Source organism: Myxocyprinus asiaticus, chromosome 25, assembly GCF_019703515.2.
Source record: "Myxocyprinus asiaticus isolate MX2 ecotype Aquarium Trade chromosome 25, UBuf_Myxa_2, whole genome shotgun sequence".
Taxonomy (NCBI): Eukaryota; Metazoa; Chordata; class Actinopteri; order Cypriniformes; family Catostomidae; genus Myxocyprinus; species Myxocyprinus asiaticus.
This window is the reverse complement of record NC_059368.1, coordinates 13,402,972-13,430,189: the sequence shown is the minus strand read 5'-3', so window position 1 is coordinate 13,430,189 and position 27,218 is coordinate 13,402,972. Positions and strand designations below refer to the sequence as shown.

The following is a 27,218-nucleotide window of genomic DNA, read 5'->3' as shown; positions in this document are numbered from 1 at the left end:
ACCTTTTTATTTCACTCATTAACAGACAAATAGTGAGTGAAACACAAAAAAATATATATCAATTCTCATATTTTGATTACGTTTTCTTAAATGCATTTAAGCAACATTTTGTGAAAATGGTACAAGGTTATCCTACTCAAATGTAAAAAATTTAGGTCAGACGTAATCCAAAAGTAATCGAAAAAGAATCAGATTAGATTACCAAAAAACAGTAATCCAAGAGATTTATGTTACTAATTGCAATTTTAGTCATGTAATTTGTAATCAGTACTTGATTACAATTCCAAAGTAATCTACCAAGCACTGTGTTAGTAAGTCGCTGTGAAAAACAGACAGACACATTTTTTTCCTCATCTATTAGGCCTAACGTTTTATATTGTTTTTTAAAAAACAAAAAAAACAAAACATGTTTCTCAAGTAATTATTACAGTGGGACATTGAACATGTGAATGATAACATTTCAGGAAAAACATTTAGAACCTAATTTAAATAAAAACAGTCCAATGCATTACAGCGTATTTATTAGTGCATACATATAAGGGCCGAGGACCTTAACAGTGTAGGCTAAGCCTAAGCGACTTCCAAATGGTTCTCTCTTTAAGCAACAGCAATGGTGACACAATGCACGCATGGTGTTAAAAATTACTTATATACAGTGTTTTTACCACCTTGTAGGTGATGTGGCTATTTTAAACCACTTTTCCACCATCTGGCCGATTGGTTCTGAGCACGGTTTGAAACAGTTACAGTAGCATTTCCACTTGAGCACGGTTCGGCATGGCACGATTATAAACCATTCTCGGCCCAAAATTCTCTGCACGGTTAACTAACCATAACTATCCGTGCTCAACTGTGTTGGTGGAATGGCTCTAGTATGTGGTGACTCTTGATTGTCAATTTGCCAACGCCAAGGTAACTTATAGCCATTTTAGTTGTTTCTAGTTTGCCAAGTTTGCTAATATTTGGGTGAAGTTAATAAAAGTTCATAAACAATAGTGTATGTTTAGTGTATCTTCATGATTTTATGATGATGGTTTAACTAGTATTGTAGCCTACATGGCCACAGATAGTACAGACATTCTCCTGATTTAACCACACCACAGTGGAAAAAGAAACTGTAACCACACCAACTGACCCAGTTTGGCACGGATTAGAACTGTTCAGCCTGGTGGTGGCAAAGCGGCTATAGTAACACTCACTGAAAGTTGTTTGTGTGGAGGTTAGCCAGGGTATGAAACCTTAGTAACTGAGGCCTTCAAAATTGTCGATCAACTTGACTCTGTGAGCTTTTCACAGTAAGCTAAACCCTAAATTACTGTAATTTTTTCCCCTTGTGTCAAGCCAAGGTTAAGCTTTTCGAACAGTGACTCAAAACAAAATGTTTTTCATTTCCATTTGTTGTTAGCAGAAATGGTTTACAATCAGTCATAATCATAATGTGCAGTGAGAAATCATGTATTAATTACAAACCCAGGTTAGAGTATGAACAGTGTGAAACAAAGACTACATTATCCTAGGATTATTTTAACCCAGGGTTAAAAATGTTCAGACAGAGCGTTTGGTGCATGGGAGTGAGAAAGGTTCGTTTGGAAGGCGTGTACCACACAGGGAAGAGGCGGTCACGGATATAGATGGCTATTTAAAATACAATGTACCAGTAAACATTGAAACTCTTCCCCAGGCTCTCTCTCCACAATTACTATCATTTTAGCCTGACAGAGAAAGATAATAGAGGACAGGGATGGAATACACCGCATGTTTGTGTTTGTCCACCGTTTTTTTCTTCTTCTCGATTTTACAGCGCAACTAGTCCCGCCTCTCCGAGATTCCCATTGGTCAACAGATGCCTGCACTAGAGTGTGTAGCAACAAAAGTTGAAATGTTTTCAACTTTTGTTCACATGACGGAGCTTCACTATCGGAAACCTTTGCGTTTTCCCTCTCCGTCCTTCCAACGCACCATGCCCTTTGAAATCAATGCATTCGCAGTGTTCTTTGATGCAGCGGTAACTCTAGTGTGTAGGCACCCTAAGTCTGCAGTCCGATATGTTCTTTTGACCTCTCTCAATATTAAAGCTGTCTCCGACAGAGTGATTTACAGAAAATTGGATTTCATGTAGGCCTATAGCTTTATCAGCCTCAATGGAAGCTTCCATATAATGTAAAGATTTCTGTGGTGGATCATAGGCATTCTTTTGTACACATATTGCATAACACGTAAAAAGTGATCATCTACCATTTTTGCATGCTATACTCCTATGAACGCTTTATGATCTACAGAGGGCCAATTTTGTAATGTTTGTCTGCGCTTGGTTGTAACATCAAAGCAGGTAACCATCAATACATGTGCTTTACAGAGGTTAACATGATGCTCTAGCCGTTCAGTGACCAGCTCCAAAGCCTCTAAGTGCTCCAGGGAGTCTACCTCAAATGTTTGCCATAAGTCAACTGCAAAATATATCACAGAAATAACATAATAATTAAGATACAGTCTGGAGTTTAGGCAGAACCATAGACAATCATACAGTTTTCTGTCCTATTGCAGTGCCTAATATTAGTTAGTATACATAAGCAGGACATATACATATCCATCTATATAAAATGGCTTTTTAGCCATTACATTCAAGGGTTCATTTTTCAGGATCCACCATCAGATGTTGCTTGGCATGTTCCAACTCCCGCTTAAGAGCATTATACTTGACCCTCACCTCTGCAATTCTCTGCTGTCGATGCTCAAGGAATTTCAACTTTGCACTAAAGCGGACTATGCCCTGAAAATGTAGATTTCGAGCTTCCCTTAATCACATAAGATACTATAAAAGTGATTTATCTGAGATTAGCTTTTTGGCCTACTATCACACCTCCAAGTTTTATATCAAGTTAATCTTAAGAGTTGAGCCAGATCTTAATACTGACCAACACTACCAATTTATTGGATGCAGAAAGATTGTAGGTTGTGAATGAACAATAAACTATTATTTTTGCTAGTGATGTATTTTGAACCTCACCTTGTTACCTGTCCCACCTCTTTTCTGTAAAGCATCTACATTATCAATCTCATAGACTTTAATTTCGTAAGAGTCAGAAACACTCTGATCCACCCAGTGCATTTTGGGCCCACTGAAGGACCTCTTCAGTGACTGGAGGTTGTCTTTAGATGGGCATCTTAAATTAGATCCTGTGGACAAAGGAACTACAGTAAATATGAAGATCATATTGTTTTCAGCTCATCCAGATTATTCAAATGTTTTGCATTATCATCATTCGTATGCATGAAGACTTTCATCCTCACCTACGTTGGTTCTTTTCTTGGAACTTCTTGCACCTTTGGCAGCATTAAGGGAACAGCTATGATCACTGATGGAGTTGTGTGTTGAACTGCTGCTGATTGTAGCTTCGCTGTCTCTAAGCATGCTTTCATAACCACTACTGACCATACTGCCCCTGTTATAGAGTAAAGATGTTTTACACATGGCAGGAGGCAGCTCTCCACTAAGAACACTGGTGGTATCGCTGGCATGGCCACTACAGTGGTATGGTTCCCTTGGAGCTGTGATCTGACTGTATGGGGATGGCAGTCTGTGAATAAAAGATTTCGTCTTCGTCAGTTCCTCACTTTCATCTAAATCAGACCCACATTGGCTAAAACTAGAAAGAGAGTCTCTACTACTTCTTAAATGTTCGACTCTTCCTTTCAGGAATAAACCAGAAGACTTGGGACAAAGATCACCTATCACCTGACTTCGGGATAAGGATTGCGTTGACCAGGAACTTTGGTTGTTCGAGAATCCATTAGAAGAAAGGCTTGAGCTCCTGTTGATCGAGTGTCTTGAAGATTTGGGGGATAAACTTGCATTCTTGGGACTAGCACCTGAAAATTTGTGGGTCTTTGAATTCGGCATTAACCTATGATCAGGTGTTGTCTTAGACTTACTGATTTTGGATAACCGAGTTGTGTTATCTGCATCAATATCATGCATGGGGAAGAACCTTGGAACTCTCCCAAGACTTCCACTGGCTCGACACTTTACAAAGTCCTCCTCAAAGTCTCCTTTAAAACCAGGTGAGTTCATACTCTTTGACTGAACTGGCATATAATCTCGTTCTAAAAGGCCTTTAGAGTCCACATCAATGCCACCACTGTCTTCAAGGAATTTGCTCTTAAGTCTTGGCGAGGTACAAATACCTTCCAAGCTTCCTGTTGAGCTTAAAAAGGTCACACTATTGCTTAGATCCAAAGTTTGGCTTCTGCTGGATAATGCTTTCAATTTTGCATTAAATAGCATGCTGCTGTCCTCAAGAGGAGATTTTGTGTTGGTCTTATTCTCATTAATCAGAAGCTGCCTCTGGTTTAGCACTGCACTTCTGGCTGTTCCAGGCCATTCTTTTTTTTCTACATTCTTCTTTTTTGGATTAGGGCAATTTGTATGGATTGACGGGACTGAAGCATTATCATTGGTGCCTTCCACAAGTCCGTGTTTTGAGATATATTTCTTCCACTCAAGGGTTTCTCTTGGACTTTGTGAATTCTTGTGTTCTGTGTTCATGTGCGGACATGGGGCATCCTTGAAGTCTTTCTTTTTGCTTGAGCACAAAGAGTTCTGCTTGGTTGGAATTTCACAAGCATACTGTCTGGACTTTGAGACCTCATGGTGCACTGAATTGTTACAACTAGGGTCAAGTGTTACTTTGGCTTCATTAGTGATATCCTTTACATCTTCAGTTAGGGGCCCTTCTGAACAAGTATCAGGCTGTGGTCGGTCTTTTGAATAAGTGATGCTGCTGACCTTGTCATAATATGTATTGATTGTTGTTTGTTGGACAGGTGCATTTTCATTGACAGTTGCATCAGATAAAGCCATGGAGATTTCCATCTCTGAAGTTGGTGCATTAGAGGTGGAACTAGGAAAACTCTCTGTTTGTTCTTCACCTACACTGCCGATAATCCTGACAGGCTGACTTCCAGGTGTTAAAGCCTGGAGAGAGTGTGAATCATAAACACTTAATATTTTTGCCTTTCCATTCTCAGAGGCCCCATTTATCGTTACCTCCTCAACCACAGTGTACACAAGTTCATCATATCCATTCAGATCTAGCGGTTGCTGAACTGTCACAGTGATGGTGGCCTTCATCTCTCGTTGATTTTGTTCTGTACAATGTGTATTGTCTTCATTCAAAGTTGCAGAAACAGCAAGTGGGGTGCCTGAACTGGCAGACAAGGATGTAGAAAAAGAAGAGGAGGATGTAGATCTTGGTGAACTCTTGCCAATGGGAGAAATTCGTGTCTCAGGTTTCATTGTGGAATCATCCAATGACCTACTTTGGTCTTTCGATGGCATGTCAAGTTTTTCAGCATGATGCTTAGATCTACTGGGCAACTGGCCAGATAGTGTCTGGTCACTTTGCCTGACAACATCTAACTGTGGCAGACATGTCTGAACAATCTTTGAATTGCATTTAGCAACAGCATTTGGCAGTTCATTGATGTTGTGAATGATAGCATCTCTTTTGGGAGAATTTCCCAGTCTAATACTGTTAGATGCCCATTTACTTGATCCTTGATCTTCTGATGAAATTGATTTCTTCTCAGTTTGAGTTGATTGAGGTGCTTTTATCACTGTGTCCATGCTAAATAACTCTGTTTCATCTATGTTTCCTAATCTATTCTGGAGTTCTGCAAATGTGTTGCACTTCAAACACTCAAAATCTGACTCCAATTTATCCTGCAATATCGTTGGCTTTGACTCTTCCTTAGTCTTTTCTTTTGGTGTTTGTTTCATGCGACAAGCAAGTGGTGGAGAAATTTCACAAAACTTCATTAGAGAAAGCTTCTTTGACTCTAACTTGCTCTTGATTAAGGATGGAATAATAGGCAAAACCTCTTGGCTTCTAATTATAACCTCTTTATTTAGTAGGCCAGAGGAATTCATAGAGATGACAGAATCACAAGACTTGGCACTGACAGGGTGAAATTCTGAATGATCAAAGAAACCAGAAGAGGAGAGATCTTGATCCAGTGTTCCTGTGGATTGGAATGTTTTCAGCCTGGTGGATTTATTAATTTTCCTCTCATTGCCTGAGCTTCTTCCTCCGGGTGAGCTTGAGGAAGAATTCTAAAAATGACCAAAAAATGTCAAGAAGTAAAGCACAGCCTAAATTCATAGCATTTTAAAAGAAACCTCTGCACATGTCCATTATTATTAATCAACTAAAACACTTTCTTAGTTTAAAACATGCCTTGGTCTTTTTTTGCAGCCTTCGGATTCGATACACAGTCTGCATTGTACAGAGGCTTTCTGTGAGGTCTTGGTATGAGGTCGATATATGGGCAATAATTGTGGTGGAGCAGTTGATATTGTTCAGAGAGTCTTGCAGGAGCATGGCTAAGTAACTTCCCCTGTAGTGAACAAACAGTCATTGATAACATGCTTTATGTTCCTATACTATTTGAAAATCCTTAATTTTATAAAAGAGATATACCTAGACATACCTATTAGGGATATGGTTATGTCTGTTTAGCTTAGCTATGATTATGTTTCCAAGGTCAGCGAGGCAGATTCCACAATTGCTTACGTCCCTCTCCCCAACACAGCTCCCTAAATCGATCAGGCTCAGCTTGCTTTGGTCCACTTTCACTAAAGAAAATATCCATTACAAAATTTGAGCAACAGAAGTAAAATTGTAAAAAGATAAATAAATAAATAAATAAATAAATAAAAAATTGGCTTAAAATGGCAAAGGTCTGTCATTTAAATGTTCGGGGGTAAATTCACTAAATAGTTGTGCCACTTTTGTGCTAAGTAATTCAGCACAAAAACGTATGTCTTATTTACTAACCACCCACAATGTAGTTTAAGCAGGCACAATCAGTGCTAAAATAGCACTCCGTCTTGAGTATTTAAATTATGTGATTGTCATTCCTTTTCACATAAACACACCTTCTTTCTATGTAAACTAGTCTCATTATAAATGACGCTTTATTCACAAAACTCTGTATTATTATCTCGGTGCAATTAACATTGTGCTATTACCGCTCGAGGACAGCAGGCAGTAAGCTGAATTTTACAGCCTGATCTCATTAAAATTACATGACTGTGGTGAAATTTTTTAAAAATTACAATACAGTGTTCAGTACATATATCACGGCAGTTTCGAGGTGAAATGTCCACTGTGTGGCGCTAAAAGCGAGTTCAATTTTCTCCCAAACAGATGAGGTTCTTAAGGTTAATGGTTTATCAAGTTTTGAATCAACAAAATGTACCTCTCTACCCTAAACCTAACAGATAGTGTAATAAAAGCAACTGTAAGATGAAAAACATTTTGTGATGTTTCTATGCTATTTCCGGCTCGCATGTCGACTTGCATGATCATCTGGACTCGTATCCTGGTCCTTTGCATTGCAAGTGCATTGCTCTATCACTTGTGCTACCATGCAACTTGATCATGCTCGAATAAGCCTGTAAATGTAGTTGGTTATGTAATGCAAACATTAACATGTATCGCCTTACAAGTTATGCACTATAGTGAAAGAACTTTGATGTCATACGATAGCATTGTGTTAGGAACCAAGCAAAAAGTAAGTGTTCATGAACTGATAATCTGCTGTTTTACTTGTAATTTGAGTTAAAGTGAATAAAAGACATCGTTGTTGTTTGAATGCAATAGGTACATCAAGCCATGCAAAAATCCATTTGCAAAAATGGCATCAGTGTTTCACCAAATAATGATGAAATGATAGAGAATAGCGTAGTGGAGTGATACCAGGTGGTGGTCTACAGCATCCTCTGCTATATAGCACGTTCAGAACTGGCCCAGATGATAGGAACTGCACCATGCAAACTGCATTCAGAAAAAATTTTGTGGGCGCCATTGCCTGATCTGCATAATTCCTTTAGTGATTGGGGCGCTAAACCAGCACAGACAGCGCTTGCAAATAAATAGCGCTTTAACTGGGCATAATTTATTCTTAGTGTATAATAGAAATATCATTCAATAGGCCTTTGCATGATTATACATCCAAGTCTAGTTTATCTGCAGTTACCTCTCTATACTAAAGCCATGAAAAAGCTATGGAACTCACTCCCGGATTTGGTGCTACTCCCTATGTGCTGTTGGCGGACATGCAGGGTGAAGAACATGTGACAACTGTGCAGTGGTGTCCCTCCACTGTCCACCATCTCACTGCTGCGAGATGCAAGAGCTGCATCAAGTAGGAACGCTGCTCTTTCTGGAGTTGGAGCATTTAGCACACTGTGGTTGCAAAGCTGGAAGACAACAACACTGGTTTGACAACACAATCTAATAATGAGACTCCGAAGTAAATGGAACGTTTCAATGAACATATCAATGAGGATCTATAAAATTTTGATTGATTTTCAATCCTCATGAATATTAATAGTATATCATGCAAGGGGTTATAAATGCCCTGCAAAATTACAGTTCTTTCTTAAAGGAAAGACTTCTGCCTCCCGTAAGCATCTAGTCCATGGTCATCTACCCAACCTGGAATTTTTGTAACCTTGGTTTGCTTACTGGGGTGGTTTTAAGGCATTTGTTTTTATATATGCTTTTTTGGAGCAATATGTACAGTTTAAATTAATTGAGTATTTCAGAGTTGCTATTAGAAGAAATGGAGTGCATTTATCACTTGCCTTTATTCCATAGATGGGGTCCTCTTTAATGTAAGCATCTGCCTTATTGGTATCCTTGCAGTTGCCTGTGTCAACACCAGAGAGTAAATCCCTGATGGCATTGTTTTCCCCACAGACCTCTACAGCTGACACCGAAACTGAGATGTTTGCCCAGGTCTTGTCTTTCTTCCTGTTAATGAGCTTGAAAAGCCAAGAGATAGCACAAGGGATGACTCCAAGGCTTTGGGCACACCCATCTTGGCCGATCATTGTGTATGACATTCCTGCAAACCAAAACAAATAAAGTGAGAATGCCATTTTTCATTGCAGATTATAAACAGAAAAGCTCCTCTTAGGCTTTTGCATAATAACAATTCACAGTTGTTGTTTTTTTGTTATTCAGAAATATGCATCAGTGACTATAGCCAAAGACTAGAGAAACTGGGGTGTAAAATACGTTATGGCAATGTCATCACCAATTAAATGCAAGCCACTTTACTTCCAGTCAAGCATGGACCCGTTTAAAAGATTTATGACTTTTGGCTGCAAGCCAAGGGCCAACATGGAGGCCTAGTAATTCAATCTAGCTAAAAGCCAATGATGTCATACTCCAAGTTACATGTTAGAGATTGTTGTCATGATTTTGGGTGGATAACTATTAATAACCTTAAAAGTGAATGAACCATGATGACCCACTATGTAGCCACTCCCCTTGACATTTAATGCACATGCATTAAGAGACTCCACAAGTCACATGCAGTGGCAAGTAAACATATCTGAACCTGAACCTCTTAGTTGGGCGCAGTGCCTTAAGAAATCTTGGCAATGTATAATTGATTGATTTACTTTTTATTTATTTACAATGTTAGCAATGAGCAGAGCATGGGTTGAGAGCAGAGCGCTTAAACACTTGTGGGTAAAATGGTGACCATAGAAAGACTGGCTGTTTCTATTTTTATTAAAGGAAAATGCTGGTTTAACATAGTATACAGCCACTAACTCACCCACTTTGGTTTGTCCAAAGCTTAGGATGCAACCATCGACCCCGGCGACCACACACTGAAGCAACTCACACAAGCTGCTCTCACAAACTTCAGCCTGAAAAATAAAATTTTAACGTATTTTTTCTAAGACAACGCTGTTGAGAAGCACATGAATTTGTATAATTTCATGTAGGTTTCAAGGATATTTTCTGGAGACAGATTCCATAGAAATATCATTGAAACTTAATATTATATCATTTAAAATTTAAATTAAATTAAATTAAATAAAAGTCAAACATTATTTCACATGACAGAATCAACCAGTCTACATTAGTTTACACCAATAAGTAATGTCTAAGAGTTAGATGATCAAGGAGAAATAGCTCCTTCTAAAGGAATGTTCTGGGTTCAATACAAGTTGAGGTCAATCGACAGCATTTATGGCATAATATTGATTATCACAAAAATTCATTTTGATTCACCACTTTTATTTAAAAAGTGGTTACAGTAAGACACTTACAAAGAAAGTGACTGGGGCCAGTCCATAAATGCTAAAATACACATCATTTCAAAAGTACAGCCACAAGACGTAAACATTATACAAACTGCTTACTAACCTTATCTGCGTATTCTCAAAAAATATTTTAGCCTATTTTTAACATTTACATATTCTGCAATGTCATACATTTCCAATTAAATTTAATTGTGCAATCTTTAAAATTAAATTAATAAAAAGTTATATATCCATTTTATTTTTTTGTTTTTTGTTAAACTCAATTCAATTTGATGGAAATGTGTTTTGAAATTGAATGCGAAAATCTAATAATGATTTTTTTGAGTGTATATATGCACTAGCCACATTCACTTCAATTATGAATGCCTTACTGTCAAAATAATTTAATGTAAGTGCTGGTACAGTGTCCTGCTCCTGTGAAAAGCTCAGGGGTACCCTCCCCCTCCAGCTGCTCTAATACAACGGTCTCCAAGTGTGTCCCTTTGTGTGTGTGTCTTTGGAGTGTGGGGTTTTGGAAAGAAGGGGAGTGGCTAATTCAACAGCTAAGTCTTTTGGGAGTTCCAGAACCGCTAAAAGGCATCCCAAAATCGCTTAAAGCACCTTTAACTTGTATTGAACCCTGAACATTCCTTTAAGGTAACAATTGCAGGTTTCCACTTTATACAGTGTATTTTGTGGAGATGACCTTGAATTGGTTTGGCATAAAGTGAGTAAACATAATCATCTAAAGAGTGAACTCAGCTCAGTTGATTGTACTGAGTATGTCCTGATATTCAATATCAGCTCTCAAGTAACCAAATCTGAAAGTGTCGCAATTGTTTGGATATTATGGCTCAGATGGGCTCGGGACAGTAGACAGATCAGTTTTCAGGTCATTTAACAGAAATAACAAACCAGCGATCCTGACCTGGGTTGCATCAGGGCCAAAGGCAGCATCAAATGTGAAGGTCTTTGGGGGGACTGCAGTGCCAGCTGCCTGTCTCTGAGGGATGTGGGAGGCTGGATCCAGCACTGTGATCTGATTCTTGTGCAAGTCCAGTTTAAAAGTGTGGGACCGGGAGGGGTTTGACACAGGAACCGAACAGACTCGCAGCATCACTTTGACCTAGAATTGGGGAAATTATAACAAAATCAATAATTTTTTGAAGGATAGAGACAAATACAGTACAGTAAATTGATGATGAATATGGTTGATCAACATTATACTAAGTATATATTACATGTACACATACAATATCTTAAATCTACAATAAAACAGCTCAACAAAGCAACATTTTGAAAATTTAACAGTAGTATAAAATATAATGAAGAAAAAATTCATAATCATGGAATGGCTTACAAGTGGTTTAATTTCTTTATAAACTTTATTTTATTACAATAATTTCAAATGTTATAGTCAAGTGCTATCTAACCCAGAGGATAAAAGGGGTAAAACAGACAGACATATGTGTTACGACTTAATGCTATCTAGAATGCAGAGTGCTTGACTAATTATTAAAGGTCAGTTTGACTTTTACAGAGGAGAAAATGTCTGTCCCAGTAACTATAATCATATATGTAATCAGGGGCGTTCTGGGAATAGAAATCAGTCCTTTTCTGCATATTGCGGCGCTGTTTTGCGGCCCTCTGCAGCATGTCGTGGCCCATTCGGCATAACATGGCAGCCCGTTTCGTGGCTGGCCAACCGGGAAAGGTCCCGGTTCTCCCGATGGCCAGTCCGCCCCTGTATGTAATGCTAATATAGATTACTCCAGACACAAGACTTGAAATATCCCAATCTTTCATGATGTCATTGAATACAAATCTAAACCTGGTTTAGGTTAATTCTTTGTCTGATATCTAATGCATTTTTCTAGTGATATTATCCACTGTACTGAGTCTGTCAAATCATATTTATGAGAAATAAATTATTTAAGAATATATTATGTCTGCTACAGTTGCTGGATGTGCAAGGCTAAGTGCAATCCCACTGCAGGTGCTACCCTGAGAGTGATATAATCTGAAACTGAAGACGAGTCCCATTAGCGTGAACTATAGAGAGTGAAGTCAGGGCAAGCTACAATTAAGCTAAATTGATTTCCCTCCTCGAGGAGGAGATGCAATGGAATGGGTAGGCCATTTGCTTTGCATTTAGAGTTTATACATGTAACCACACTTCAGGCTTTGCGACAATGTGAGGCAGGTAGAGATTGGCCATATTTCAAGGACAGGCTGTCATACAAGTAAGATTAGGTTTAGGCTATACATGTAGAATATGATTGTTTTCAATACAACAATATTTAAACCACAATATGCATATGCATTTATTCATTGTAAAATTATATTAGTATTACAAGTATTAGATAAGTATTAGATAATCTTAACTACATATTATAAAATCTAACTAAACATTACTATGTTTGATTGAAATATAAGCACTTGTGAATTTTGAAAAGTCATTTTCCATACATTTTTATTTAGTTAAGTAGTTTGATATCTTGTGTAGTTTAAAAAAATCATTTAATTCTTACCTTCCCCATCCCAGGTGATTCCTTGCTTTTAATAGCTGACTGCAAAAGATTAGCTGGAACCAAAGGGGGAGACTTCTGCAGAAAACTACTGAAGTTTGTTGGGTGTTGGGAAGCACCACTCTCTGAGCAATGCCTCCCTCTCCTAACCATTCCGTTTAGCTTTTGTACTGCCCTGTAGATGTTCAGTCATTTGATATGGTAGAAAAAACAGACATACTGTATGTATACCTTGAAATTCACAGAATATCAAAGTAAATTACATATTCAATAGGGCTGTCAATCGATTAAAATTTGTAATCAAATTAATTACATGATATGCTGATTAATTGATTGCAATTAATCACATATATCAATATTTGCCAAAATAGGCCCCCAAATAAAGATAATTCAAGATATAACACCAAATAAAGAGAAAATGAAATGTATAATAATCAAAATAATTATAAATAAGAAATATATATATATATATACACTACCGGTCAAAAGTTTTGAAACACTTGACTGAAATGTTTCTCATGATCTTAAAAATCTTTTGATCTGAAGGCGTATGCTTAAATGTTTGAAATTAGTTTTGTAGACAAAAATATAATTGTGCCACCATATTAATTTATTTCATTATAAAACTAAAATGTAATAAAAAAATAAAAAAAAGTTTTTGAAATTGATGACTTGGACCAAATAATAAAGAAAAGCAGCCAATAAGTGCCCAGCTTAGGTGGGAACTCCTTCAATACTGTTTAAATTGAGAAAATGTCAAGAGTACATGTCTGCAAATTCTAGGCAAAGGGTGACTACTTTGAAGATGCTAATCTAGATCACAGTTTTGATTTATTTTGGATTTTGTTTAGTCACAACATAATTCCCATAGTTCCATTTATATTATTCCATAGTTTTGATGAATTTACTATTATTCTAAAATGTGAAATAACAATTAAGTTATAAAAGTGTAAGTGTTTCAAAACTTTTGACCGGTAGTGTGTATACATACATACATATATATATATATATATATATATATATATATATATATATATATATATATATATAACACACACACACACACACACACACAATGGCGGCCAAAGGTTTGGAATAATGTAGAGATTTTGCTCTTATGGAAAGAAATTGGTACTTTTATTCACCAAAGTGGCATTCAGCTGATCACAATGTATAGTCAGGACATTAATAATGTGAAAATTTACTATTACAATTTGAAAAAAAAAATCAGAACTTCTTAAACTACTTCAAAGTGTTCTCATCAAAAAATACTCCATGTGCAGCAGTGACAGCTTTACAGATCCTTGGAATTCTAGCTGTCAATTTGTCCCTATACTCAGGTGACATTTCACCCCATGCTTCCTGTAGCACTTGCCATAGATGTGACTGTCTTGTCAGGCACTTCTCATGCACCTTACAGTCTAGCTGATCCCACAAAAGCTCAATGGGGTTAAGATCCATAACACTCTTTTCCAATTATCTGTTGTCCAATGTCTGTGTTTCTTTGCCCAATCTAACATTTTCTTTTTGTTTTTCTGTTTCAAAATTGGCTTTTTCTTTGCAATTCTTCCCATAAGGCCTGAGTCTTCTATTTACCGTTGTACATGAAACTGGTGTTGAGTGGGTAGAATTCAATGAAGCTGTCAGCTGAGGACATGTGAGGTGTCTATTTCTCAAACTAGTGACTCTGATGTATTTATCCTCTTGTTAGTTGTACATCTGGCCTTCCACATCTCTTTCTGTCCTTGTTAGAGCCAGTTGCCCTTTGTCTTTGAAGACCGTAGTGCAATACGGTCTTTTTTCTGCCACGGCACACTTTTTACGACTAAAACATTCCCACATAGGCTAACCATCGGTATTATTTTTCCTTTTCAAGAACTTATCCATATTTTCTGTCCATCTTAGTAGCATATTTACTTGTAATGTTTGAAATTCGGCTATGCAAAAAAAAACAACAACACAAAAAGTCACATAGGTAGGCTACGCTGTGTGAGGTCACAGGTGGCAAGAGCGCTAAATGGGTAATGAAAAACAACAAATTTGCTTCTTTTCTAATTTGCAGATTTGTTCTTGCAATTCCACAATAATTTACAGAGATGCAAACTCATGAGGGGCGAAAAAGGTAAGACTGGTCCACGAAAAATATTTCTGGGGAAATTTCTTTTAAAGAATAAGCTAAAAGCACCAATTCCAGCTATTTTAGTGATTCAAGTTTTTCAAGTTTATAATTGTGCAGAATTAGCTGCAAAATAAAGAGTATTTTGGTGAGGCTTGCTTCTGTTACACAAATTTGTTCAATTTGATTAACTGATTAGTTCTGTGAACCCCTTCTGGAAATGTCACTAGGTGGTGACAAATGAGCGTCTTATGTGCTCTGAGTGAGTCAGTGAATCATTTTGAGTCATTCATGATCGAAATCTACCAAGAGACTTTTTATTTAAGCATTAAAAAAACAAAGCAGATCTATAGTCTTCCTTCAGTCTAAGCATTATTTTTCATCCAAAAAAACAACAATAATAGTGAGTTTCAATAATGTCCTTACCTTCTCCTTTATTAAAACTTGCATAGCTACAAATCTACTGACTTCAGTATAAGAATTACAAACACAAAGCAGATCTACGGTATCATTTTTCTACAGTAGCCTATTTAAACTGCTGAGCATGGCTTTTATCAGAAAAGACCACAATAATAGACAAATAATAATAATTTTGAGTTTCAGTAATGTTCTTTTGTCATTGTAAAACGCATTTCACATGAGTTGAGTCGAGGCGCCAACGCTCCGTTCAACGCCAAGGTCAAGTGCGCATTGCCCTCCACATGACAAGAGTTGCAGAAAGTCATAGAGGGGCGATTTTATGAGTTTGCCACGTAAAAAAGTGGGAGATGTGCACAATAAACATTGAAAATGTATTTGGAAGAGAGATAAAAAGCTTGCAGTTGCTTTGATAGCAGAAAGTAATAAAAGGACTCGTTTATGTTTAGATCTAAGCATTTTCTTGGTAAATTTAAATTAGTTCAATAACTGGGGTCTCTGATATTCATAAACGATAAGGTAATATTTAATTAAAAGAAATTATGAGACATTCAATGTCTCTTCACAAATTTGGACAGTTTTTTAATATTTCTTGTTGCTTAGTACTCGCAAAGACATTATTGGTGAAGCAAAAACGTATGAATAACAATTTGGTGTAAAGTGGCGTCACTTCATAGACTTCAATGTATTCTGCAGCGCTGACGCGAGTCATGTGAAAGACCCTTAACGCGTATAAATATCAGTCACTTTTGCACATGAATCATTGCTCTTCACAATCACAAAAGTGACCGATTATCGTTTTAAAACGGCAAATTTCTCAGAAAGGTGAGGAATTTGGATCCCTGAAAATTTTTTTTCATGCATTTATTTATTTTGTGGAATTTGATCATTTTCCACGGCACACCTGACAATCTTTTGGTTGGGACACACTGCCGTAGTGTACACCTTTGTATGAAATCTTCAGTTTCTTGGTAATTTAAAGCATTGTATAGCCTTCATTCCTCAAAACAATGATTGACTGATGAGTTTCTAGAGAAAGCTGTTTCTTTTTTTGCCATTTTTGACCTAATATTGACCTTAAGACATGCCAGTCTATTGTTGCTCGTCATTCCAGGAGTTTTCGGCTGAGCTTCTTCGAGTTTGTTTGTTTTTTTCTCCCCTTTTCTCCCCAATTTGGAATGCACAGTTCCCAATGCGCTCTAAGTCCTCGTGGTGGCGTAGTGACTCGCCTCAATCCGGGTAGTGGAGGACGGATCTCAGTTGCCTCCGTGTCTGAGACCGTCAATCCGTGCATCTTATCACGTGGCTTGTTGAGCACATTACCGCGGAGACATTGCACGTGTGGAGGCTTCACGCTATTCTCCGCTGCATCAACGCATAACTCACCACTTGCCCCACTGAGAGCGAGAACCACTTTATAGCGACCACGAGGAGGTTACCCCATGTGACTCTACCCTCCCTAGTAACCGGGCCTACTTGGTTGCTTAGAAGACCTGGCTGGAGTCACTCAGCACGCCCTGGATTCGAACTCATGACTCCAGGGGTGGTAGTTAGCGTCTTTACTCACTGAGGTACCCAGGCCCCCTTCTTCGAGATTTGACAGATCTGTACACGAACAAGAAGCTTCTAGGATTTTGTTCGGTTTGCCTCAGGGTAACCATTTTGTTGCGGACTATACTATCACGTTCCGCACTCTCGCCATGTCCTGCGAATGGAATGAGGAAGCCCATTGGAGTCGGTTACTGGAGGGCATATCTGATATGATCCATGATGAGATTTACACTCAGGATTTGCCTTCCCGTTTTGACGATCTGGTCGCTCTGGCCATAAGGGTTGACCAACGCCTTGCACTCCGATGCAGCCGATGTCGCTCCTCACCTCCTAGGTCAGCTGACCATTACCATCCTCCCACTCCTGCGGCCGGGGTCTCAGAGCAACTACCCGAAATGGAAACCATGCAGATCGGGAGGACACGCTTATCATGGAGAGAGAGGCAGCGCCGTATGTCCAAGGGACTTTGCCTCTACTCTGCTGGTCCTGGTCATGTCGTCGGCAACTGTCCAGTAAAAGCCCCGCTCGTCGGTAGACAAGGGGTTACTAGCGAGCGCAACTACTCTAAGCAAAAATTCCGCACAACGACCTGTTCTCCCGGCCCAGCTGCAGCACGAATCGACCATTCACTCTGTTTCCGCCCTGGTGGACTCCAGAGCGGAGTGAAACTTCATTGATGCTGCCACAGCTTCCAGATGGCAGATTCCGGTGGTAAAGTTGGCCGAACCCATTACAGCATATTCCCTTAGCAGCTCATCCCTGACTCAAGACAGGCTCTTTGGGCGCTTTTCTTTACCCGTTTTGATTTTATTTTATCCTACCATTCGGGCTTCAAAAGCACCAAGCCCGATGCTCTACCCCAATGTTTTGAAGTCAGGACCTCCACCACCCCTCCGGATACCAACCTCCCCACCTCCCGGGTGGTGGGCATGGTGTCCTGGGACATGGAGTCTTAAGTCTGTTCAGCACTGCGTAACACCACCTCGCCTGCTGGATGCCCAACGGGTCTCTTATTCGTTCCACGATTAGTCCGGATGCACGTTCTCCGGTGGGGCCACTCGTCCAACGTCGCCTGTCATCCAGGGGCTGCTCGTACTCAGGCGCTCATTAGACAGCAACTCTGTTGGCCATCACTAGCGCAGGACATTCACCGTTACGTGTCCGCTTGCCCTGTCTGTGCCGCTAACAAGACTTCCTGTCAGCCTCCAGCCGGGCCCCTCCAACCACTGTCAGTCCTTTCGAGACCCTTGTCTCACATTGCCATGGACTTTGTTACCAGTCTCCCCCCTTCCCATGGCAACACGTCATGACCTTAGTGAACCATTTTTCGAAGGCGGCTCATTTTATTCCCCACTCCAAATTACCTTCAGTGAGGGAGACAGCAGTTGAAGTCATTAATCACGTCTTCCACATTCATGGCCTCCCAGTTGATGTGGTTTCTGACAGGGGACCCCAGTTTGTGTCATGTTTTGAGCAGAATTCTGCTGACAAGCTGTAGGCTACTGTAAGTCTGTCCTCTGGGTTCCATCCCTAGAATAATGGGCAGGTGGAGTGGGCAAATCAAGAGCTTTAAAAGACCCTGCATTGCCTTGCTTCCCATAATCCATCTTCTTGGAGCTCTCATTTGGCCTGGGTCGAGTATGCCCACAATTCCTCTCCGTCATCTACGGGGCTATCGCCTTTCCAGTGTTGCCTAGATTACCAGCCCCCTCTGTTCCTTTCCCAAGAACCCGACGCTCAGGTCCCGTCTGCACAGGCCTTTATCCAACGATGCTGTTGCACCTGGCGAATAGCCAGAGAAGCCCTCCTCCAGACTGGCACCCGTATTAAGATGTCGGCAGATCGCCACCGGTCTAAACCTCCAGCTTACGTCTGCAGGCAGAAGGTCTTGTTATCTACTAAAGACATTACTCTCCGACTCCCCACTCATAAGCTGGGGCCCAGATTCATCAGGCCTTTTCCCATTACTAAGGCCATTAGCCCAGTGGTGTTCTGTCTCAAATTGCCCCCTTTCCTTAGTCGTGTCCACCCTGTGTTCCATGTTTCTTGTGTTAAACCCATCGTACGGTCTAGTCTTCACCCTTCCACGCCCGTCCTGCCCCGCCTCATCTGGTGGAGGGCGCCACGGCTTATTCCATCAAACGGTTACTCGACGTCAGACGCAGGGGCAGAGGGGTTCAGTACCTGGTAGACTGGGAGGATTATGGTCCTGAGGAGAGATGCTGGGTCCCGGCTTGGGACATTCTGGACCGCGCCCTCATCGATAGATTCCATCTCCATCATGGGAACTCTTCTGGGTACGCCAAGAGGCATCCCTGGGGGGGGGGGGGGGTTGTACTGTCACGTCTCAGTGAGTCCGCTGGTTTGTTCCAGTTTGTCATTTCATGTTCTCTCTGTTTGGTTCAGGTTAGTGCCGGTCCTACCCCATTTGGCACCCTAGGCAAGGCATTATCGGAACGCACAGGGCGCATTTTGTTCGACACAGATTGGACACATGCTAAAAAGGGCTTTGTAGATTGGTGCCCCTTAAGTGATGCTGCCCTTGGTGCTCGCCTATGTCACCTAATGGGTTGACCGGCCCTGGTTCAGGTATCGCTGGCTCGCGCAATCAGCGTTTCAGTGGAAGCCTTGTTTGTTTCCATGGTAGCGCTGATCATTCCAGCTTACTGTGGGCAAGCGGCACCTGATCGCCATTAGTTCCTTGGCTATATCTACCTCACTCTGTTTTGTGTTTTGTGTTCGTCGCTCGATTGTTTGTTTGAGTCCTGTTGTTTACCACTTTCTCCCTCTACCCTAGTATCGTGTTGTGTTTATTGCTTACCAGTATGCACTGTGTGTGTGGATTGTGGTTACCATCCTGCCTGTTGCCTCGTCTCCTTTTACGCTTCTCCTCAGCGATACCTCACTGCACCGGAACTACTCAGCACACGACCACTACACACACAAGCCTACGAACATACTACTCTCTCTGGATTCCTCGAGGATCTACACTACACGACCACTACACACACAAGCCTACGAACACACCATCCTTCTCCATGCTGCAGTCGGTTCCATGCTTCCCCATTGAAGCCTTACCAGCATTGCTGTGTTTGTTAAATAAATATCAGATCATTGTCTCCGCACTTGGATCTTTTGTCTCATCCTTCCTGACAAAAATAAGTTAATATCAAAGTCATCAACCTCTCCATCTACAGTATCAAGACAGTGGATTTAATGACTTTTTAATCATTAATCAAGATGTAGATGAATGCACAATACCAATATTACTTTGCTGGTATAAGGCCCCCACTCCCACCCCCCATTTTAAGCAGAATGTAAGCCTCAGTCACCGTTCACTTTCATTGCATCTTTTATCCATACTATGAAAGTAAATGGTCATTGAGGATAACATTCTGCCTAAAATCTCCTTTTGTGTTCGACAGAGGAAAGAAAGTCATACGAGTTTGGAACAAACATGATGAGAGTGAGTAAATGATGACAGAATTGTCAATTCAGGTGAACTTTTCATTTAGTTAATTAATGGTTAAGCATCATCATCAGTGTTTTTGGAGTTGCATGTTTCTTTGCTGATGAATTTCTAGAAATGGTTACTGACTTCAGCTATTACCTGGTAACAAAAGACAAGGCAGCAGAGGTCCCTGCAGGGATTAGGGAGGACATACTTGATGCTCTGGATGGCTGTGAGGTGCTGTAGCTGCATACTTCTTTAGAGGACATGCTGTCCTTCTCACCCTCCTTTTCCAAAAGAAAAGAACACTGTGAGGTCTAAGAAAGATTAATCTTAATAGTATTATGGTTCACTGTTAAGCTCAGTAATAAATACACAATACACAGCAAAAATATAGGCTAAATCAGTGTACAAACTGTTTAAAAAAGACACCAATGGCAAATTATATTTTCTTGTTTTAAGGATAAACCTCTCCTCCTATAACAACAATCTAAAGATTTATGCTAAACAAAAAATAAAATAAAAATTATTTACACATTTCAATTTCATAAAAAAAATCCATAAAATTGAATTGAGTAATCTTTTACAAAATACAATTAATTAAAGAAATACATGTATATTCAAATTGTATTGATTTAATTCTGTTAAAGCTTTTGTTAAAGGATATTTAAATCATTTTACTAGACATACACACAAAAATACAAGAACTATACAAAAATACTTAATTCAAACAAGATTTCTTCTTACATTTATTTACAGTATTGCATTTGCACATCTATATAACACCATAGAACATTTGTAGCATATACAAAAACACTGTGAAACAATGGCTGTGTCAGTCAGGCACTATGAGTGAAGTTCACTATTTGAGCGCAAGTTGACTCAGATGTGCAGATGAAGTCATGAACATTCTTACAATGTGTCTCAGCATACACAAAACGCCTGCCTAAGGCTACAGGCATTGACTGGATGAGTCATGCTTCAGTCCAACATCTAACCTCTTCCCGGCAGCCCAAAACATTATGCATGCTGTATTCCTTTGCTCTGTTTGACTGAAGCCATCAGTTGCCTGCAGTTATCCACATTATATAGAGTCATGATCGTCGAGCACTCCCTGCCTTTATGTCTCATCAATGTTTTAATCCAGCCATGCGAAATAGGTGCCCCCTCCCTCCTTTCTCCTTTCCATTGAGTACATCTTGCCAGAATGCAGTGCCAATTAGTGCTGGGAGCAACCCTGAGGCTGAAAAATATTGGCTCTACTGTTACTCTCCTCTCTGTCTCTTCTTTCTTTCTCTCACTTAACTGTCCTCCAGAGACAATCTAAGATTTAATTATATGCATGTCTTATTTCCGCAGTAACGCATTCTATAAAAGCATGCAACCGTCCGCTGGCCATCAGTGTTGTGTGATTACCATTTCAAATAAAACACTACAGAATGCATCTGTTCTGCTTTTACTCCGTATATTAAAACAGTTTTTTAAATTCCACTTCAAGTGCATTGCTTGAGTGAATCCACCTTGAATGTTTGTGTAATGAAATGGAGCTGGACTAATGGACTTGGTATGCCATCATGCACTTGGTCAGCATTGCATAAAGATCTTACTGTGAGTGCTGATGGAGCTGTGTAAAACTTCATTCTCTGTCCCACTCTCATAATGCATTCTCACTGCATCTGTATTTATGATCAAGCTCTGAGTATGAATATTTCAATGGTCATTAAATATTACAGTGATATTGATCATGCTTCTTTTTTTGACAGGCTGGTTTATGGCATGTATAAATTGTGGGCTTAACCATTTAACAGAAAAGTTCTGCTGTATTCACTGCCTGAATATACTTGAGGGTGATTCAAGGGCTGTGAATCATGACTTGTGCCTTGGTATTTTTTCTAGAGCACTCAAAGTTATTGATAGTAAGATTATATGTTTTTATATTTTGCATTTGGATGATGTCTTGGACAGAAAATGTGAACACCAAAGAAATGGCTTATTTTTAGAAATAATTATTTGGAAAAGAAATATAGTATCTCTGAAAAGTATTTGGACACTTAAGCTTTAAAATACACAAATATCCTTGCAATATGTTACAAAATATCAAGTGGCATTTTTTATTAAATATATTGCAAACACACTTTACAAGAAAATAAATGCATGCAAATATTAAACAACATAAGTTGTAAATGCCACTCTTTTTATATATTTAGTGACCTATGCAATGAAATTTCTACATTTTTAAGTGTTAAGACTTAATGGTCCAAAAATGTCTAAATACTTTTACAGGGGCCACTATATATGTTTATATGTATATAAACATGGAATATGTTTATTATACGAGGATGGACCTTGTTTGGACTAAGAGTGAAGTGTCAACATTTTTTGTTTTACTTTAAAAAAAATGTTTTTGAAGTTTCTTACCTTATGAGAGACTGTACTGACTCCATTGCTTGAGGACAGGGGCCACAGGGCCTCCAGCTTTTGACGTTCTTTAACCCAGCAATCTGGTGCCACATTGCCGGGCCTCTGATGGGACTTTGGGACAGTAGAATGATGGCTTGAGGTTCTGGGGAGCGTTTGTGAGCCTGTGTCCAGGCTTGTGGATGAGATATTGGCAGTGGTAGGAGTGGCCCATATGGCCCGGTCCTGGGTGAGTATCGTGCGGATGGCCTCCTGCTTTAGCTGGCTGAAGTCAGTGGAGCAGACGTTACATCGTCCCTCCACGTTGCCCCAGGCTTCTACAGCACTAGCAGGTGCTTTCATGCTCTCATAGAGATGAATGGAGAAGTTGGGATCCTGAGGCACAGAAAGAAGAATGGTGTTGCTGGTTGTTTGGTCTTTTGTAACATATCCAGAAACATGGATACTGAAAGAAAAAGACCTTAGAATGAAAATTATTTTTGTTAATTCATTAGTGCAGTGTGGTGCCAGTAAAATTGTGCAGAGTGGCTAAAAAAGCATGTCTAAGAACTTCTTAACTTCTTAAGAACACAAACAAAGATTTTTAGAAGAATGTCTCAGCTCTGGTCCATACAATGCAAGTGAATGGTGATCAGACCTTTGAAGCTCCAAAAAGCACAGACAATCGTAGGACAAGTAATCTATATGACTCCAGTGGTTAAATGAATGTCTTCTAAAGGCAAGAAATAGATCAATATTTAAGTCCTTTTCAGTATAATTGTTTACTTCTAGTCTCTCTCCAATGCACGTTCATGAGAGGACCGAGTACACGCAGCCTCTTGCATGACGTAAGCACATTGACATGATCAAATGACAGCAAAACTAATGAAGCTTGTGAACAGCATTCTGTTGTAAATAAACCGAGCTGCATTTCCGGTTGTATCGTGTCAGTTCTCGCATGAACATGCCAACATGCCTTCATCACGTGAGAGCCTGCGTGTACTCAGTCCTCTCATAAACGTGCATTGGAGAGCGACTGGAAGAAAACAATTATAGTGAAAAGGAATTAAATATTCATCTGTTTATCACCCAAAGTGATTGTGTCACTTTAGAAGACATTCATTGAACAACTGGAGTTGTATGGATTACTTTAACTACGATTAGCTGTGCTTTTTGGAACTTTAAAGTGCTGATCACCATCCAATAGCATTGTATGGACCTACAGAGCTGAGACATTCTTCTAAAAATCTTTGTTTGTGTTCTGCTAAAGAAAGAATTCATACACATCTGGGATGGCATGAGGGTGAGTAAATAATGAATTAATTTTCATTTTTGGGTGAACTATTTCTTTAAAGGGGTCATGACATGAGGAATCAAATTTTCCTTGATCTTTTAACATAGAAGATGTCATTGTATTATAAAAACATACTGTCAGTTTCAGAACTCAAATCTTTCTCCTCACTGCAAAAAGAGAATTTGTTGAAACCAAGCTGCCAAAACAACTCGTTCTCTACTTCCTTCACATTGTGATGTCACACTGTTGTAGACATTTGCATCTGACCGCCTCCATAGTAACACATCAATGACTACTTTACCTTTTCACTTCCGTAGCCCAACCAGTAGCAGTGAGCAGTGAGATGGCAAGGAGAGAGCAGGTCAGTCAAGAGCAGAGAGCCAGTCATAACAGTGGGCGTTTACTTTCAAGTCTTAAAGGAGAAGCAGCACCAAAACTGAGCGTTTCTGACAGAGGGTCATAATGAGTGTGGGAAATGATCATGTTTTACAAATATATGTCTGTTTTTTTGTACAAAAACTTTACTAATATTATAAGTGAATCTCATTGAATATATTGAAATATGTCATGGCATGTCATGACCCTTTTCAATATACATACTTTCAGCTTTTTTAAGATGTATCAAAATGAATGTGCTTTGAAAGCTCAGGCCGCTGTTGGCAGTGCTGGGTAAATTGCTAAAAAAAAATCTAATCCACTACAAATGACTAATTACTTACAGATTACTCCATCAAAAAAGTGATCGTATTACTAATTACTTTATTATTAAGACACTTTCTTAAACACTTTTCACAGAAACGTTTTTGATTTAACACTCAACAAATTCAAAATAATGTCTAGGCTATATTTCCATGATGTTCATTGTCGCACACCATTCCCTTCATCTGTCACAGACATGCAAACAGATGAATATTAGAAAAAATTAATTCATGTTTTAAATGTATTAAACAAAAACAAAAAAATATCATTTTAGAAATATGTGCAACCCACTTTTAAGTTATTACCTTAATTGAAAGTCAGTTACTGTTATCTGAGTACAAGAATTTAAAATGTAAAACATTTGCACTACTTTTGACTTAAAAGTAATTATATTACAGAAACTAATTACTTTCTAACAGATTACATCCAACATTGCCTGTTGGTTATCTGCTATAAAATCCCATCCTATCTTTACACTGGAGAAAAAACAAGTGGTCCACTAACATTTCTCTCCACCACCAAATACTTAGACACACGCCACCCGCAAATGCATGTGCTGTCACAAATTATTACATTATAGTTTCATTTACTCTAATGCTCTCCTTCTCAGTAGGAGCTGCGTTTTCATATTCCACCCATTATGTCCCAGATCCCAGTGTAATAAGGGCTAGACGAGTGACACATGAATCAGAGACCAACTGCAAAAGCTAATCGATTTAAACTCGTTTCAAGGGAAGAAAAAAAGCACGCACCCCATATGTAATTGAAATACGAGACAGACTGTGGCTGATGGGGTGAATGCGCATGCAATAGTCTGAAAACAATACCCAAGACTCTCGAATTTGTCCTGCAGCTCTAAATGCAAGGAAATGCACGATCCTTTCACGTTTTGAAAACAATTAAGAGAAGGCTAATTTGCTTACTTTGGTAGAAGCCTCTCCGTCAATTACGTGTTTCAACGCTTCTCTTTTGAAGACATTGAAATGAGAGATGCACTTTTTACATAAATGTCCCGTGTCGAATAACATATCCCTTTTCGTCCTAGACTTAATGGAGCTGTATTCAGGGTAACCATTTAACGATTCCTTGGACCATTTTGACCGTAGGAGAGAGTTAGTGAGGGATGCAGAGAGTGAGCCCGCGCTGGAAGGAGCGAGCCCTGTCCAAGGTGCTGCATGGGAATCATTTGCTGAAGAGCCAGCGCCTTCGGGGGAGGGACGCTCCACGCACAAGAACTCCTTTTGCTTTGCATGACCCTTCGTCCCGCCAAAGATGGGACTCATTTTAACGTTGGTCATCTGTGAGAAATCAAAGCGATTCGACCTTCCTTAGAACCTCACAATTATGATATATTGTCAAATTCAGTGCAATAGCCTATTAATCATTGTGGCTTTATATATAGGCTCAATATATAGGGATATGTATAGGCTATTCAAACGATGCATTTAGTCATGATAGAATAAAACTGACATTATAATGTATACAAATTATGCAATTTAGCCTATTACAAATCACGAGCCACAGAACTACTTAATTACCTAGCCTACTTACCGTGAATCAGTGACTGCCTGTTGTTTCAGATCACCCCGTTTTATTCATCATCCAGTAGCAGAATGAAATTTGAGAGAATATTCGGTAAATAAAATTATTATTATCTCAACACATGTTCCACGACAAGTTTCCATCCAACCCATCCACAATTTTTATTTTTATTTTTTATGTTTCACCCTAAAAAAAAAAAAAAAAAATAAAAAAATAAAAAATAAAAAAACAATAAAAAAATAAAAGGCAGTGTCCTCTTCAAACGCGCAGTGATTTTACGCACCGCGCCTTTATGTTCTTGGTAATCTCGGAGAACTTGGTGGTCCGGTGATAAGTAGTGAATCTTTGACTTCTGTTTAACCAAATACAACAAGTCTTAAAATTAAATCATCCCATGCGATCTTATCTTCAGGTTATCTGTGTTTAAAATACCCATTGTTAACTTTATTCCCTATATCCCAGTTAATGGATATTTATCCTTGGGATGTTGTTGCAGTATGTCTTCATCTTTTTTGTTCTCCGTTACAGTACCACCCACTTGACTTTGCTCTAACGAATAAAGAACACAAACACTGTTGTGGTTACTGTAGTCAGATTAATCATGAGGTAGCGCCACCCATCGTCTGACATTCAGACCTTCAAATGTCAGTGTGCTTCCCAAATGCGGTTTGGTACAAAAGACAAGAGATTGGAAATGATTTGTTATCAAAATATGATGATGACAAACATGTCCCTTGCTTTTTCAGTCATGAAAAAAGATTTCAAATATCTAAGAAACCCCTCTTAAAAGGCGTCATTCTATAACCTAACCTTTTATTAAATAAAATGTAATGGTTTGACTGTTGGTTTACACAATATTTTAGAAAATATATTTTAATTAGTAAATTGCCTGAAGAAAAAAACATTGTACTCTTCATCTGGTACACCACTTCTATAACATTTATAGTTATTTATGTTTATTTTTATTTTTTACTCATTTTTTTTATTTTATTTTTTTTAGGTCAAGCATTAGTGCAAGGTCTAATAATTATGCAAAAAAGCAAAACAAAAATGTAATTAATAATCTAAATAATTTTTGGCCCCATTTTCTTCCATTGTAAGTGTCTCACCGTAACCTT

General features: G+C 39.0%; 1 protein-coding gene across 3 annotated transcripts; it reads right to left on the bottom strand.

Annotated features, from left to right (window-relative positions):
- Nucleotides 1–350: 350 nt before the first annotated feature.
- On the bottom strand, nucleotides 351–26,725 carry LOC127416453 (kinesin-like protein KIF26B). Of its 3 annotated transcripts, XM_051655826.1 has the most exons (15): nucleotides 26,384–26,725; nucleotides 26,110–26,126; nucleotides 25,482–25,856; nucleotides 22,587–22,961; nucleotides 20,328–20,455; nucleotides 12,637–12,808; nucleotides 11,034–11,231; nucleotides 9,634–9,727; nucleotides 8,651–8,913; nucleotides 8,080–8,263; nucleotides 6,490–6,634; nucleotides 6,237–6,396; nucleotides 3,292–6,112; nucleotides 3,008–3,177; nucleotides 351–2,447 (listed from the first exon to the last, which is right to left on the bottom strand). In XM_051655826.1, exons 3-15 carry the CDS (start codon nucleotides 25,854–25,856, stop codon nucleotides 2,421–2,423), a joined length of 5,112 nt encoding a protein of 1,703 aa, XP_051511786.1. In that variant the 5' UTR covers nucleotides 26,110–26,126; nucleotides 26,384–26,725; the 3' UTR covers nucleotides 351–2,420. The 3 variants fall into 3 exon arrangements, with proteins under 3 accessions (XP_051511786.1, XP_051511785.1, XP_051511787.1); XM_051655825.1 differs by having other exon boundaries at nucleotides 26,110–26,725; XM_051655827.1 differs by lacking the exons at nucleotides 26,110–26,126; nucleotides 26,384–26,725 and having other exon boundaries at nucleotides 22,587–23,031; nucleotides 25,482–25,610.
- Between the last annotated feature and the right edge of the window lie 493 nt (nucleotides 26,726–27,218).